Source organism: Cnephaeus nilssonii (genome assembly GCF_951640355.1).
Source record: "Cnephaeus nilssonii genome assembly, chromosome: 2".
Classification (NCBI taxonomy): Eukaryota; Metazoa; Chordata; class Mammalia; order Chiroptera; family Vespertilionidae; genus Cnephaeus; species Cnephaeus nilssonii.
Window position 1 is genome coordinate 110,699,613 of NC_137073.1, and position 14,457 is coordinate 110,714,069.

At 52.4% G+C, this 14,457-nt stretch overlaps 1 protein-coding gene across 4 annotated transcripts in view; it reads right to left on the reverse strand.

Moving 5' to 3' along the window:
- RAI14 (retinoic acid induced 14) overlaps nucleotides 1–14,457 on the reverse strand; it is a 130,524-nt gene that overhangs the window by 97,823 nt on the left and 18,244 nt on the right. For all 4 annotated transcript variants that reach the window (XM_079760348.1, XM_079760347.1, XM_079760350.1 and 1 more), the window contains exon 2: nucleotides 13,084–13,166. In XM_079760348.1, the coding sequence (XP_079616474.1) occupies nucleotides 13,084–13,119 (36 nt within the window). In that variant the 5' untranslated portion in view covers nucleotides 13,120–13,166. The remainder of the gene's footprint in view (nucleotides 1–13,083; nucleotides 13,167–14,457) is intronic.

Below are 14,457 nucleotides of genomic sequence, written 5' to 3' on the forward strand. Positions count from 1 at the left end.
CTCGAAATCTGATACACTTAACTCCTGGACAAAAGAAGCGCTCTCCTCGCTCTCCTCTCTCTCTCTCTCCCTCTTTCTCCCTCTTTCTCTCTCTCTCTCTCTCCCTCCTCTCTCCTCTCTCTCTCTCTCTCTCTCTCATGCTCTCACCTAGCTCCTGGCTTGTGGGGGCTCCCATGCCCTGCATTCACCCACGTGGCTCACAGCCCTGTGGGACCCGCACCGTGGACTGATGGACCGAGTCCAGCCTGATGCTCCACAGGACTTAACTGCCCCATGGAACGGAACCCAGGGCCCTGGCTTTCTTTTTACTTCTACGAAAGCCCCAGCTACATATTTTCCAGGACGGGTTTAAGGACAATGGGACTTTACAACCCGAGGAACACAACGCCACGGAAACAAGGCCTTTTCCCGCATCTCAGCCTTCTGGGGGAGCCCCCGGAAGTGCTCATTCCAGTGGCGCCCTAAGAGCCCCACTCCCACTAGTGAAAGGGGAGTCTCACTCGTGTGATCCCTCAATAGCGATATGACTGGTGTCCTTGTGAAGAGGGGAACTCTGGATAGAGGGACCCACACAGGAGAACGCTAGGGAAAGATGAAGACAGAGATCTGGTGATGCATCTTTAAGCCAAAGAACTCCGAAGATGTCCAGCAGAGCAGAGTGGGGAGCGGGGCATGGAGAGCCTCCCTCACAGCTCAGAGCCACTGGCAACCTGGTCTGGGGCTCCCCTCCTCCAGAACAGTGACACAGAGCTCTCCTGTCCAAGCCACTCCATGTACACGCCTTTCTCACAACAGCGACGGCAAGCTAACACGGCAGGTTACTAGGTCACAGTTTTCCCATCTGTAAAATGGGGATAAGAATGGCACTTCCCTAACAGGAATAAATAAACTCCAATGTGTTCGCTTGGTTAGAAAGATACCTGGCACACACAGAAGTGCATGTGAACGCTAAATAAATATTCTCCAAACCTTCTTTCTTAATCAAACAGATTCTCACTTCCTCTCTCTCTCTCTCTCTCTCTCTCTCTCTCTCTCTCTCTCTCTAGTTTCCCAATGTCTCCTCCCACCGAGCTGCTCGTTGAGAGACAAGCTCAATCAGAAGCCCACGCCCGATTTCTCAGGAGATGAAGGGCATGTCCCCTGGTGGCACGCCCCGAGCAGGCCGTGGCCTCTGTATCAGCAGGAATCTGGCTTTCCTCCCTGCTCTTCATCCCACGCCCACTCCAAGCGCCACATCCTTCCCCTCCCCAGAGCAGCCACCACCCTAGCCTTGGCCCGAGTCCTAGCCCTTTTCTCTGCGTGGCCTCTCAAAACCCCCGAATCAGCCTACTGCCCACAACGCACTCTCCAGAGCTCCCTGGTCAGGTCCCCTGCCCCACCCGCCCCCAGCTTCCAATGCGGTGCTGAGGAGTCCATACCCCATCTGGCTTCATGTCCTATCACCTCTTCATGGGCATCTCCCTTGTCCCTGGATGTCCTCCCCTCACCTCTACTCTTGACCTCCCCTCACCAGGACTGGTTTCCTCTGTTAACCCCCAACTACCCAATCAGTATGCCCGCCCCAACCGACACTTTTCTCGGAAGCCCTCTAAACTCCCGTGGTGTTTGTGGCCTGGACCCCTGACTTTGTTTGGAATGGCACAAGCCTTGTATTGCTTTAACTGCTTCATGCATGTTAACCACAGTGTCTCAACGACACAGGAAACTTTTCGAGACCATTCATTCATCACACACTACTGAAAGCCCGCTAAGGCCAGGCACCGTGCAAGCCACCGGGGTAGCAGGTATCCTCAGCTACCCTTTATGGAGAATTCACTGTGTGCCAGACTTAATCCTAATCCTTATGACGACGCTGTGAGAGAGGGCTGGCCCCACCCTGGTTTACAGATAAGAAAACCAAAAATGAGAGAGATTATGGAACTTGCCCAATAGCACAGAGGTAAGAAGAGAGAGAACTGGGACAAGATAGAAAACAGGGCTGAGAAACAGTATAACTGATGAGCTAGAACCAGACCCCAAAGAATGAGGGTTAAAGCGCTGCCCATTTGGAAGGATACAAATAGCTAGGTGGCATATATATGTGTAAAATATGTGACAATGTCATACACTTAATACATATGTAATAACAATACTATAAAGTAATATCTATCTGAAGGCGAAGCTGTTCGATACACTCATCAATGAGTTGGGTTAAATAGGGATGCCTACCAAGTTCGTGGATAACTCAATGTAAGAGTCAGAATTTAAAATGATGCAAAAATCAGAGCAATATATTTACCGAACAAAATTAAACACATTTAACTAACAAAATAAAACTTAACCAAGACAGTGCCCTGCGTTTGGGTTCAAATATCCAACAGCACAAGCACACGGAGAAAGACAGGGCCTCGCCAGCATCTGTGGTAAAGAGCTGACAATGAACCCCGCATGAATCAGGAGGGAATGTGGCTACAGAAAAAAGTGGTGCATCTTAGGTCACAGTAATAGAGCTGTATGTCTGGGAAGTGGGAATGCCACTATATTAAGGTGTGGTTTTTGGTGGGGGGGTTTTGTTTATGTGTGTGTGTTTTTGTTTTTTTTTTTGGCAACAAATCTAATGTTTTGCTGAGAATTCTAAGCCCCACAATTTTAGAGTCAAACTAGCATAGATCTTCCAATAAAGTTGATATAATTAAGAACCTTCATATTTCACAATTTTGTAAGATGCGTGTTGACTGAATACACACCCCCCAATGTAACCTATAACTAAGTGTGTCATGCATCCTTCCAAGGCTGATATCAGTCCCAAGCCTTGGTATGAAGGTGTGGGATCAGGTCATCCCAGTCCCTATCCGTGTGAGCAACCCCAAAATGACGACTGTGAATGGTGTTAATCCCACGTCCTATCAAACCAGGTCCCCTGACGTATTCCTGGACGAAAAGGAAAAGGCTCAGGATAACCTAATGTCACCAGCTGGTAACACTCAGGAGCAGTTTCCATTTCGAACACGGAAAAGGCATTTAACTTCACCCTAACCAGCATGCCGCAGTGGGCATCGGCCAACGGGACAGTGGGGAATTGGGCCAATATTCCCTTCTGGGATACAAGTAATGAAACCAACAGCCTCTGGCACATCTTGGTCCTCCCACTCGCAGATGAGACTCATTGTGGAAACTGCCAGTAGCTAAACGTATTCGTTTCCTAAGGCTCTCACGATCAAGTACCACTAACTGGGTGGGTCAAACAACAGAAATGTCTTGTCTCGCCGCTCTGGAAGCTGGAAGTCCAAGATCAAGGTGTCAAAAGGGTTGGTTCCTTTGGAGGGCTGTGAGGAAGGGTCTGCTCCATGCCCTTTTCCCAGCTGCTGGTGGTTTGCTGGCCCTCCCGGGTGTTCCTCGGCTTACAGCTATACCACCCAGATCTCTGCCTTCATCTTCTGCTACATTCTCCCTGACTCCTCACATAGTTTCCCCTCCGAGCATGTTGGTCTGTGTCCAAATTTCCACCTTTTATAAGGACACAGGTCATATTGGATTAGAGCCCACCTTAATGACCTCATTTCAATTTGATTGCCTCTGTAAAGACCCTACTTCTAAATAAGGTCACATTCAAAGGTACAAAGACTTAGGACTTCAATATATCTTTTGAGGGGAGGGTGGCAATTCAACCCCTAACACTGAGCTCATCTTCAGTATCCATCCCTCCTTCCCCTGGAGGTTTACCTGGTTTTATGGCTACCAGGTAGAGAAAAATGTTTTCCTGACTCCCTTGCAGCTAGGCAGGGGCATGTGCCCAAGTTCCAGTCAGTTCCATGAACAACACCCCAGACCAGCACTGTCCAAAACAATTTTAATGCAAGACTTAAGTTATTTTGAAGTTTTAATTAAAAAAATTAAAAGGAACAGACGAAATTAACTTTAATATAGTTATATAACCCAACATGTCCAGAATATGAATACTGCAATGTGTAATTATAAAGAAATTATTAAGATGCCTTACTCTTCGGAGGGGGATGTTAAACCTTTGAAAACTGGTGTGTATTTTATTCTTATAGAACATCTCCCCTTGGACTCGCCACATTTCAACTCTTCAAGGCCACGTGGGGTGACTGGTCACAGCAATGCCCGGGGCAGCCCTGGAGGGCAGCAGAGGGCATCGCAGAGGGACCTGGGTCCTGGATGAATCTACGGAGCAATGCTGTCCCGCTGGCCCTCACGTGCTTGAAACTTTTTCTCGAGAAGAAAACAACTTCTATCTTATTTGATTTCAGGTATTTTGTTATAACAGCTTATCCTGTATCTCCATAAATATGCCCACGGGGACCTCACAGGCGGAGCATGCGGCTGCTCAGACATGAAACACCCCTTCGAAGAACGGATGGCTTCAAGAGGTCACACCAACTCCCATGAAAAAAAAACCCTCCACAAATGTAGCCAAGTTGGAATAACTGCCACAGAAACAGCCTCAGCGCTGGGCAACACACCCGCGAATACCCCCACCCAAGGAGATGTGGACCTTTAGCCTTTTTCTTCCCTTCTCTTCCCACATTTTCAATCTCTGTAGTCCCCGACCAGCTAGCCCGCTGGACAGCCCAGGAGGAAGGAGGGAGCAAAGACCATCCGATCATCTGCCCTCGGGAGAAAATGAAAAATAAAATCTCGCCAGGCAGTGCTTCCTAATAAGTGAAAATGACTTCATTAATGTGATAAAACTAATAGCTGGGTAATCAAGTTGATCAAAATAGGCTGACTTCCCTTGTTTAAAAGGAGGTGGGGACTCAAACACGAGGAAAGTCAAAGCTGGTCACTATTGCCATCTTCACAGACACAGCTGGCCTTTGGCGAAGGCTGACACCTGTAGTCACATCGATGAAAAGAACCACCCTTCTATAGCAAAGATCTTTGAGTAGAAACCCAGCTGGAAATCTCCCCAGAGGAAACTCAGAAGCGGTTTCTATTTCGCTCCCTAGGAGACGTGACATACAAGAATTTGTCAAAACAAAAAACGCCAAGGCCAGCAACAGTTTGAAATGATTAGGAGGTAATTAATTCGGGGGGGGGGGGGGGGGGAAAGAGATAAGAGGTAATAACGTAGATGATTCACTGCCGTGCAGATGAGATTTCCCACGTTTAGGTGCCAGATTCCGAGTTTCATACTGGCCTCCGCTGCAGCTGGGATGGAATCAGGTTTGACCAAGAATTCCTGGAATCAGGGTCGAGGGTAACTAGAAAGAAGCTGTGACCCAGTGAGCTCCATTCGGGAACAGATGTTTTAGTAGCTCTGGTGGAAGAGCGGAAGTAGCATTTGCTCTCTTGTACTTAAGTCTGAAGTGCGTTTACCTTCCAGGAAACAGCCCCAGGTCCCCCAGCCCCGCCCCGCCCCGCCCCGGGGAAGGACAGCGATATCGGTGAGCTTGGCCACTCCGGACAGCACGCCCCATGACCCAAAACCACTGCCTGGGTCTCCACACTGAGGACCAGAGGGCAGAACTGACTTGATTCCGGTTGAAGCTTTGGATTCAGGAACGCGGATGCCCTGCAGCAGCAAGCGAGTGCCGTGGTTAACGAGGGGAGGCTGGTGGCAAGGCAGGTCCCGGGTTCCGATCCCGCGGCCATTTATCAAATGTGTGACTTTGGCCAAATGACTTCCCTCCCCTGGGCCTTTAACGTCTTCCTCTGGAACCGCTATGATAACAGCACTCTTTGCTGGGCCGAGTTTTGTCAACATCCCGTGACAGAGGGCACACCGAGGCTCGGAGCAGTGCCCGGCACCGGGTAAACGTTCCGCCAGTGAGGGCTCTTCTCCTTTCTGGGGTAGGAGGTCAGCGGGCAATGCGTGCTCGCTCTTGCTATTTCGGGGTCACCCTCTGAAAATCGGTGGTATTCTGGTCTCTGGCTATCGGACACTGAAGACAGCCCCCTGGAGCTGAAGCCCGTGGGTGTGCATGCTCGGTGGGGGGTGCCAGGGCTTCGGAGAACCGGCTCTAGGAGGAAGGCACGGAGGTATGTTTGGGGCTGAATTGTGCCCCTGGCCCAGACAAAACCTGAAGTCTTACACACCTCAGAACACGACCTGATGTGGAGGTGGGGTCTCTACGGAGGCGATCGAGTTAAAAGGAGGTCGACAGAGGGGGCCCTCATCCAGCAGGGCCGGTGCCCTTCGGAAAAGGGGGGATTGGAAGACAGGGCACCATGTGGAGACGAAGGCAGAGATCGGGCTGACGCCCCTACAAGCCAGGATTGCCAGCCAACCACCAGCCGCTGGGGGAGGCTGGGGCGGGTCCACCCTCACAGCCGTGCCAAGAACCAGCCCTGCCAACACCTCGGTCCCCAACTTCTAGCCGCCAGAGCCGTGAGGCAACACATTCCAGTTGCTTGAGCAGCCAGGTTTCCGTTTCCGGCAGCCCTGGGAGGCTACACAAGGTGAAGTCGGGCGGCAAACACATGCCCCATGGAAGAAGGGCTGACGAGCCCCGGAAAGTACGCGGCGTGACACAGACCTGCCCGAATGCCTCTCCAGAAGCCGAGTCTCGTGCCTCTACCCAATAAGGTCACCCCTGATGCAGCCTGAAATCAGCCTAAGACAAAGCGGCTGAGCTTTACCATAGGCTAGGCCTGGGCTCTGTCAACAGGCACACTTGGATTCTCAACCCTCCTGTCTTCCTGTGTGTGTGTGTGGTGGCGGGGGGCGGGGGGGGGGGGTTAGGGGAGGGGAAGGAGGCTTGGGCACGTGTAAGAACTTATTAGAAAGGACTACTAGGGGAAATGATGAACAACATAGACTGATGAACAAGAACAGACCCAGAAACAAGGAGGCATGGATCAGACTGTCGGGCCTCAGAGGGAGGGTAGGGGAGGGTGGGGGTAGGGGGGAGAGATCAACCAAAGGACTTGTGTGCATGCATATGAGCCTAACCAGCGGTCAAGGACAACAGGGGGGTGGGGGCATGCATGGGGAGGGGTGTGGGATGGGAATGGGGGGATGAGGACAAATATGTGATACCTAAATCAATAAAGAAATTAATAAATAAATAAATAAATAAAAGAAAGGACTAAATCTTCTAGAAAAAAAATACGTTGGCAGAGATGTCGATTATCGACCTTCATGAGAGCTACTCCCTCAACAGGCAAGGAATTCAAGCACCTGACTGAGCAGGTCTGGTTCCTGGGGTCCACGGGGTGTGTGCATGTCTGGGCTGAAGGCTGCACCCCTTAATGACTGCTGCATAAAGAATACCATCAATTTCATCTCTCACGGAGCCAGCCATTTTTAACTGGCTTCTTTGATTTTTATTTTTTTTTAAGGAATGCCCAGTGCTTCCCTATTACCACGGAAAACATAATTGGGAACAAATCTTTCATCCAATTAAACGCGCACGCCCGCAAAGTCAACTCCGAAGGCCTCGGTCGTGTCTGAGAGGCCTACCTCAAGATTTGTGACAAAGATCTTTCCACCCCATTTCCCATGCCTCAACCTCCACCCATTTCACTCACGGCACCAAAAACTGGCATTGACAAAGAAATTCCAGAAGCCGGGGCGTTTTATTAGCAAAGGGAAATCCCAGCCTTCTTGGCCTCGCTGCTCATGCTGACAGCTCATTTTTCCATGTGGAACCACGTACAAGTTGCTGCAGATATTTAAAGAGGTAAAGAACTCACTTTCAAACTGTAGCCATAAAAGACATAAATGATGATGATTTAGGACTCTGTGCTCATTTTATAAGCATCAAAGTCAAGTACACCCCTTCTTAAAACGAGAATGAAACATTCGTAGTGTTCTTGTTAAAAGACTCAGAGCCATGCCCTGGGCACGCTCCTGGGCTCCTGAAGTATGACAACGTCAAGGGCAGAATTTTAAGTCAGTCACCACTGTGCTGCACGTCTGGCTCCATGCCCTCCCCTCCCCTCCTCCCTCTCACCCGTGCTCTACATGGAAAAAGCCTCCTCAGAAAGCTCTCCCTGCTCTCCGTTCCTAGTGATTCGCCCTTCTCTGAAATCCCACAGCACTGACCATCGAGACCCCACAATTTAACAACTGGCTTCTCTCATCCAGACGGTCCCTTTAAAACCTGTATTCCGCACAATTTGAATTGTGCCTTAGTTATTTCTTCCATGCACTTCTCCTCCTCCCACCTCCCTTTATGAGCTTCTTCAAGGCAAGCACCAAACTTCACATTCCTCCCGCGTTCTCTCTAGTATCCAACCCACGGTTAAGGATGCCCAAAATGAAGTCATAGAGGGGAACTGGGAAAGGCCATGCACGGGAGAAGGACCGTGTGTGGCTCCATACCTCTCTCTGGGCCGTTACCTGCAGGCTCCCAAGTATGTTCAGGGATTAAAGCAACTAGACCATGACATTATGTACCCACGGTCCACAGGATCGGGTTCATTCCCCTATCACACTCCCATAAACCTGCCCTCCAGGGGGTGGTCGTCCCAGCCAGCAGTTCCAGAAAGCACCCTGCGATTACAGCTCTCCCGCCCGACTACAGCTCTCCCGCCCGACTACAGCTCTCCCGCACGACTACACCTCTCCCGCACCACTACAGCTCTCCCGCACCACTACAGCTCTCCCGCACCACTACAGCTCTCCCGCCCGACTACAGCTCTCCCGCCCGACTACAGCTCTCCCGCCCGACTACAGCTCTCCCGCACCACTACAGCTCTCCCGCCGGACTACAGCTCTCCTGCCCGACTACAGCTCTCCCCCCGCAACTACAGCTCTCCCGCAGGACTACAGCTCTCCCGCATGACTACGGCTCTCCCCCCCCCCGAATACAGCTCTCCCACACGACTACAGCTCTCCCGCACCACTACAGCTCTCCCGCACCACTACAGCTCTCCCCCCCGACTACAGCTCTCCCACACGACTACAGCTCTCCCGCACCACTACAGCTCTCCCGCACCACTACAGCTCTCCCGCCCGACTACAGCTCTCCCGCCCGACTACAGCTCTCCCGCCCGACTACAGCTCTCCCGCACCACTACAGCTCTCCCACATGACTACAGCTTTCCCGCCCGACTACAGCTCTCCCGCCCGACTACAGCTCTCCCGCACCACTACAGCTCTCCCGCCGGACTACAGCTCTCCCGCCCGACTACAGCTCTCCCCCCCCGACTACAGCTCTCCCGCACGACTACAGCTCTCCCCCCCCCGACTACAGCTCTCCCGCACGACTACAGCTCTCCCGCCCGACTACAGCTCTCCCGCACCACTACAGCTCTCCCACATGACTACAGCTTTCCCGCCCGACTACAGCTCTCCCGCCCGACTACAGCTCTCCCGCACCACTACAGCTCTCCCGCCGGACTACAGCTCTCCCGCCCGACTACAGCTCTCCCCCCCCCGACTACAGCTCTCCCGCCCGACTACAGCTCTCCCCCCCCCACTACAGCTCTCCCGCCCGACTACAGCTCTCCCGCACGACTACAGCTCTCCCGCCCGACTACAGCTCTCCCGCACGACTACAGCTCTCCCCCGCGACTACGGCTCTCCCCCCCCCGACTACAGCTCTCCCACACGACTACAGCTCTCCCGCCCGACTACAGCTCTCCCGCCCGACTACAGCTCTCCCCCCCGACTACAGCTCTCCCGCACGACTACAGCTCTCCCGCACCACTACAGCTCTCCCACATGACTACAGCTCTCCCCCCCGACTACTGCTCTCCCGCCCGACTACAGCTCTCCCACACGACTACAGCTCTCCCGCCCGACTACAGCTCTCCCGCACGACTACAGCTCTCCCCCCCGACTACAGCTCTCCCACACGACTACAGCTCTCCCGCCCGACTACAGCTCTCCCGCACGACTACAGCTCTCCCGCACGACTACAGCTCTCCCCCCCGACTACAGCTCTCCCACACGACTACAGCTCTCCCGCACCACTACAGCTCTCCCACATGACTACAGCTTTCCCGCCCGACTACAGCTCTCCCGCAGGACTACAGCTCTCCCGCCCGACTACAGCTCTCCCCCCCGACTACAGCTCTCCCGCCCGACTACAGCTCTCCCGCACCACTACAGCTCTCCCGCACCACTACATCTCTCCCGCACCACTACAGCTCTCCCGCACCACTACAGCTCTCCCGCCCGACTACAGCTCTCCCGCCCGACTACAGCTCTCCCGCACCACTACAGCTCTCCCCCCCGACTACAGCTCTCCCGCCCGACTACAGCTCTCCCGCCCGACTACAGCTCTCCCGCCCGACTACAGCTCTCCCGCACGACGGGCCTGGAGCAGCAGACGGACCGGAGGCCCACCCACGGGGCTCCTCTGGGCCGGTGTGTCCTTCTTCCCTCCTGGGCTTTGCTCTGGGCGCCACGAGCCGGCCAGGCTGCGACCGCCAGGCACAGGCGGGCTGAATCGCGATCTCAGGATCACACGATCACAGGGTCACTTTCTGAAAGCACGAACAGGAGCTGCCGCCCCTTCTTCCTACCCGCGCCCCCCCCCCCCCCCCCCCCGCCGCCCCAAAGAAAACACAAGGAGCGCTTTCTCCCAGCTGCTCCGCTCAGCCGCACACGGAGGCAAGCCGGAAAGTGTGATGGCTGATGGTTCGGGTTCATTCTTTGGGAGAGACCACTCACTCCAGGTGAAGAAGATTATCATTGGGCTCATTTAACTGCATGTACACTGCTGGACGTTTACTATCCTTGTAACAAGTGATTACACGTATGTGCACATACATACACAAAAAGAGTCGGACCGGAAGGCGCCCACTGAAAAGCAAGCCTCCCTCCCGGACCCACCCCCAGCTCTCAGTTTCCCGGATCTTCAGGGGCAGCAACTGGTACCAGATGATTCGACCCCCCAGACCTTAGATGCTTTCCCGATCCCCCTTTTTATCACGCGTTTCTGATTAAGAGAAAAGGATAAATGTTCGCCAAGCATCTCCTGACCGCCAGGTCCTAAGATGTGTGTTTTACATACATGAGAACATATACCCTTCACAACAACCTCTTTTTTTTTTAGAGAAAATATTAGCCTTAAAAAGTTGTTGTCATGAAACAACAACTTTTTAAGGCTAATATTTTCTCTACTTTTCAGAGGAGGAACTTGAGGTTCAGCAAAGGTAAGAGACTTGCCCAAGGCCACACATCAAGGCCCAAAGTTGCTTTCCCAAGCGACCGCCTGGATTATCCTGTTTCGTAAAATCCAATCTCCAGCCAGATTTGTTCTTCCAGGGAACCTGGGCTCTGGAAACCGGCAGCTTTGTCACAAAAGCACTGGTCGGTTGTCTAACACAAAACTCTAACAAGCCAGACGAGTTCCTGTGCCTCCCTAGGCCTCAGCTTCTTCATCGGTAAAGTGAGCCTAACAAGAATACCTACCACGCAAGGCCACGGCAAGGTTAAATGAGTTCCCATAAGAGCCGGGCAGAGCACCGGCTGTTCGGCGAATCTCTAATGCTCAGTGACACGGTCACGTGGCTCAGGAACTAACTGGGGTCTGGAAGGGCTTTCTTCCCGGTTTGCACCCCCCGCCTTTGGCTGCACAATAGCGTGGCTCTGGGAAGCAATCTGGGGTGCATTTGGGGAGCCACTGGCTATTTTCTGGCCCCATCATACCAATTTCCTCTCTCCCTCCCCGAAGCTCGCTCCACTCGCATTTCCTCTCAGCGCGCACTGCCAAGTGCACAAGCCTTGTGCTGCCAAACCCCAGGAGCTTTTAATAGTATTATTACCGCGATTTCATGTTATCGTGGAAAGAGTTCCGTTTTCATTTAAAAACTAGCAACACCCTCCCTACTGCCACAGGTTTTAATTGTTTAAACCCAAAGTGTGTGTGTCTCTCACTTCCCCCTGCCCCTGTGCAGGTACCATGAACTCCAGACCGATCCAATTTTGCTCAAGCACTCTCAGCCCGATTCTCCCGGAATGGAAAAGACATTTGCTAACCTGGCCACACATTTTTCAAATCCATTTCCGCTCAACCGGGCAGCATTTTCCATTTAAGTGCCTTTTCCTTCTGAGCAGAAGGACAAATGCGATCTATAGGCTCCAGGGTTGTATGGCCAGCAGAGGAGGGGGCTGCGGGAGTTTCTCGGGGGGAGGAGAGGAACTTAAGGAAGTCAATGACCGAGGCTGTCCCTGGCCAAAGGCTGGATGGATGACTCTGCCGCAGACACTTCATACTGAGCGCCGGTTAGCTTGCCGGAAGAGGGAGAAGAGGAGGCCAACTTCTCCCTGGAAAACCTTTCTAGGTCTGACTTCCTTCAAGCAAGATAAGGTTCTGCAATCATCCCGCAAGCGTCTCCTCTGGCTTGGGTCTTATCAGAGCAGTAAGTTACTGTCATGATGCAACCTCAGGAGATAAGCTTCAGCCAAAAGGAGGTGTGCGTGTGTGTGTGTGTGTGTGTGTGTGTGAGCCATAAAAGTCACAGCCTCTACTTCTCACAAAAAAGTGTGGTTGGGCCAAGGTGTCATAGAATTCACGGCAAAGCAATGAAACCCGGGCTCACCTTCAATTACCTAATGTTAAAGGCTAGCCAAGCAAGCCCATTATGAAAATGACGTAGCCAGAATCCCAGCAAAACCCTTCCGTGAATTTCTCCCACTCAACAATTCTGCTGGAAGCATCTGGAATGCAGCTAACGCAAAGCTGGGACTTCAGCAGGGTTTGTGAGGCAACCTTCTGTTGAAACAGCATTGGGTATAATCCGCTGCTATGCTCTATTTCTCCGTTTTCTCCTCCGGGAGCTGTGTTTCACAATGCTGACATCACAGCGGGTTCCTCCAACCCAAAGTCTCTTATGATGAATAACAAATGAGTAAGAAGCCCAGGAATTCAGGGGGAGTGAAGGTAGAGCGGCGCTAGATATTGTTTTTACCATAAAAGCCCTGACAGGAAGCTCAGAAGCGTTCCCTAAGGCTCAGCACAAACCATGCTAAGAGGTAATTCTTTAACCACCTCCTAAGACTAGCTCCCTCTGAAAATCGGATTTGGGGGACTTAAGAAATGCCGAGGTTTTTAGTGATTTCTTTCCTTAAGATGTGCAATTCGTTCCTTTCTCTCTTAGGCCCAGACCCCAGGAATTTAAAAATGTCCTTTTTTTCTGACCTCCCGGCCGCTCCAGAGGGTGCGTGCGTCCCCATGTACTTACGTCGCTCTTTCTGAACTTGGCTTTCAAGCTCTTCATGTTCAGTCCATTCAGCTTCCAAAGCTCTAGGGGAGACTGCTCAACACCTACGAGAGAGAGAAAGAAAGAGGTCAAGGACCGAGGTTTCCAAATAACCCCACGGGCACTCCCTCCTGAGGGGATACTCCCTCCTCAGGGGATACTCCCTCCTGAGGGGATACTCCCTCCTCAGGGGATACTCCCTCCTGAGGGGACTACAACTTTGCACCTTGCGCAGGAGCTTGGGGCTGAGTTAGGAAGGCAGTCAGAGCTAAGACGTGGGAAAGGACATGTTTCCACCCATGACAGACTACTCCCTGGAACCTTCTGACATTTTCAAGTGAACCAAATCTTGACATGTTACCCAACTTCCCAAACGTTAAGAGGAGAATAACTTTACTCAGCTGTCATTGTACACAACACAGGATCTGTAGGCCGGACTGATTCCTCCACACCCTCCATGTGATCACTGCACCATCCACCGCCTTTCGAGGGGTCACCACACTGCAGACCCATAAGGACGCCGTGGCTCATACCCCAGATGCCACGCATTCCCTGTTCATTTTCCTCGGTGTGGTTCCCCCCCCCCCCCCCACAGGGCAGTCAGCGGAAAATGCCAGGAACAACAAAACCTCCCTCAGCACATACCTCGCCCCTCAGGAGGCCACTTGAAACAACGAAAAAGACTCCCCAGGGCCTTGTGGGGCCCAGCCATTCCCAGTTGGAGCTGAAACAGTCTTAAAAGTCCCCTTACTTCAGAGGGTCTGTGGCCCCTGAGAAGTGAATATAATTTTCTTAAGTTTGTACTTTTTTCCGGGGAAGAAAACAGTGTTCATCTGAGGCTCTGCAGGGGGGTCGTCACCCTCCAAAAGTTAGGACAATGGATGGGGTCTAAGCCCCTTGTTCTCCAGAAGCAGAGCCTCGGAGAAGTCAGGAGACTCCGAGGCCCGCTTGTGCTAGAACTCAGGACCAGGCCCCAAGGTCTGCTCGCTGAACGCTTTTCCCGCCGCCCTCTCACTTTAAAACTAAAGCCGAGAAGCAGAATCCTGTGCTAAAATATGGTCTGGGCTTTATTCAACGTGGAAAATGCACAGCGTGCGGAACCTTTGCGTTTAGGTCAAAAAGGCAAGGAAATCTGTGTGCAAGTCCCCATCAATGCGGGCGTGAGCGCTCTATGAATGCCACTTCAAGCCTCAAGTGTCCGCAAGTGAGGCCAGGTAAACCTCACCAGCACTATCCATTGGAGAACTAAGAAAAGGTGGTCAAATGTTGACTACCGCTAGCCACTGTTTCTCTAAAGCTTCGCAAGGTTGTATCTCGTTCCTCCACCGTCCTGACCTTGCTGGACCAGACTGTTCT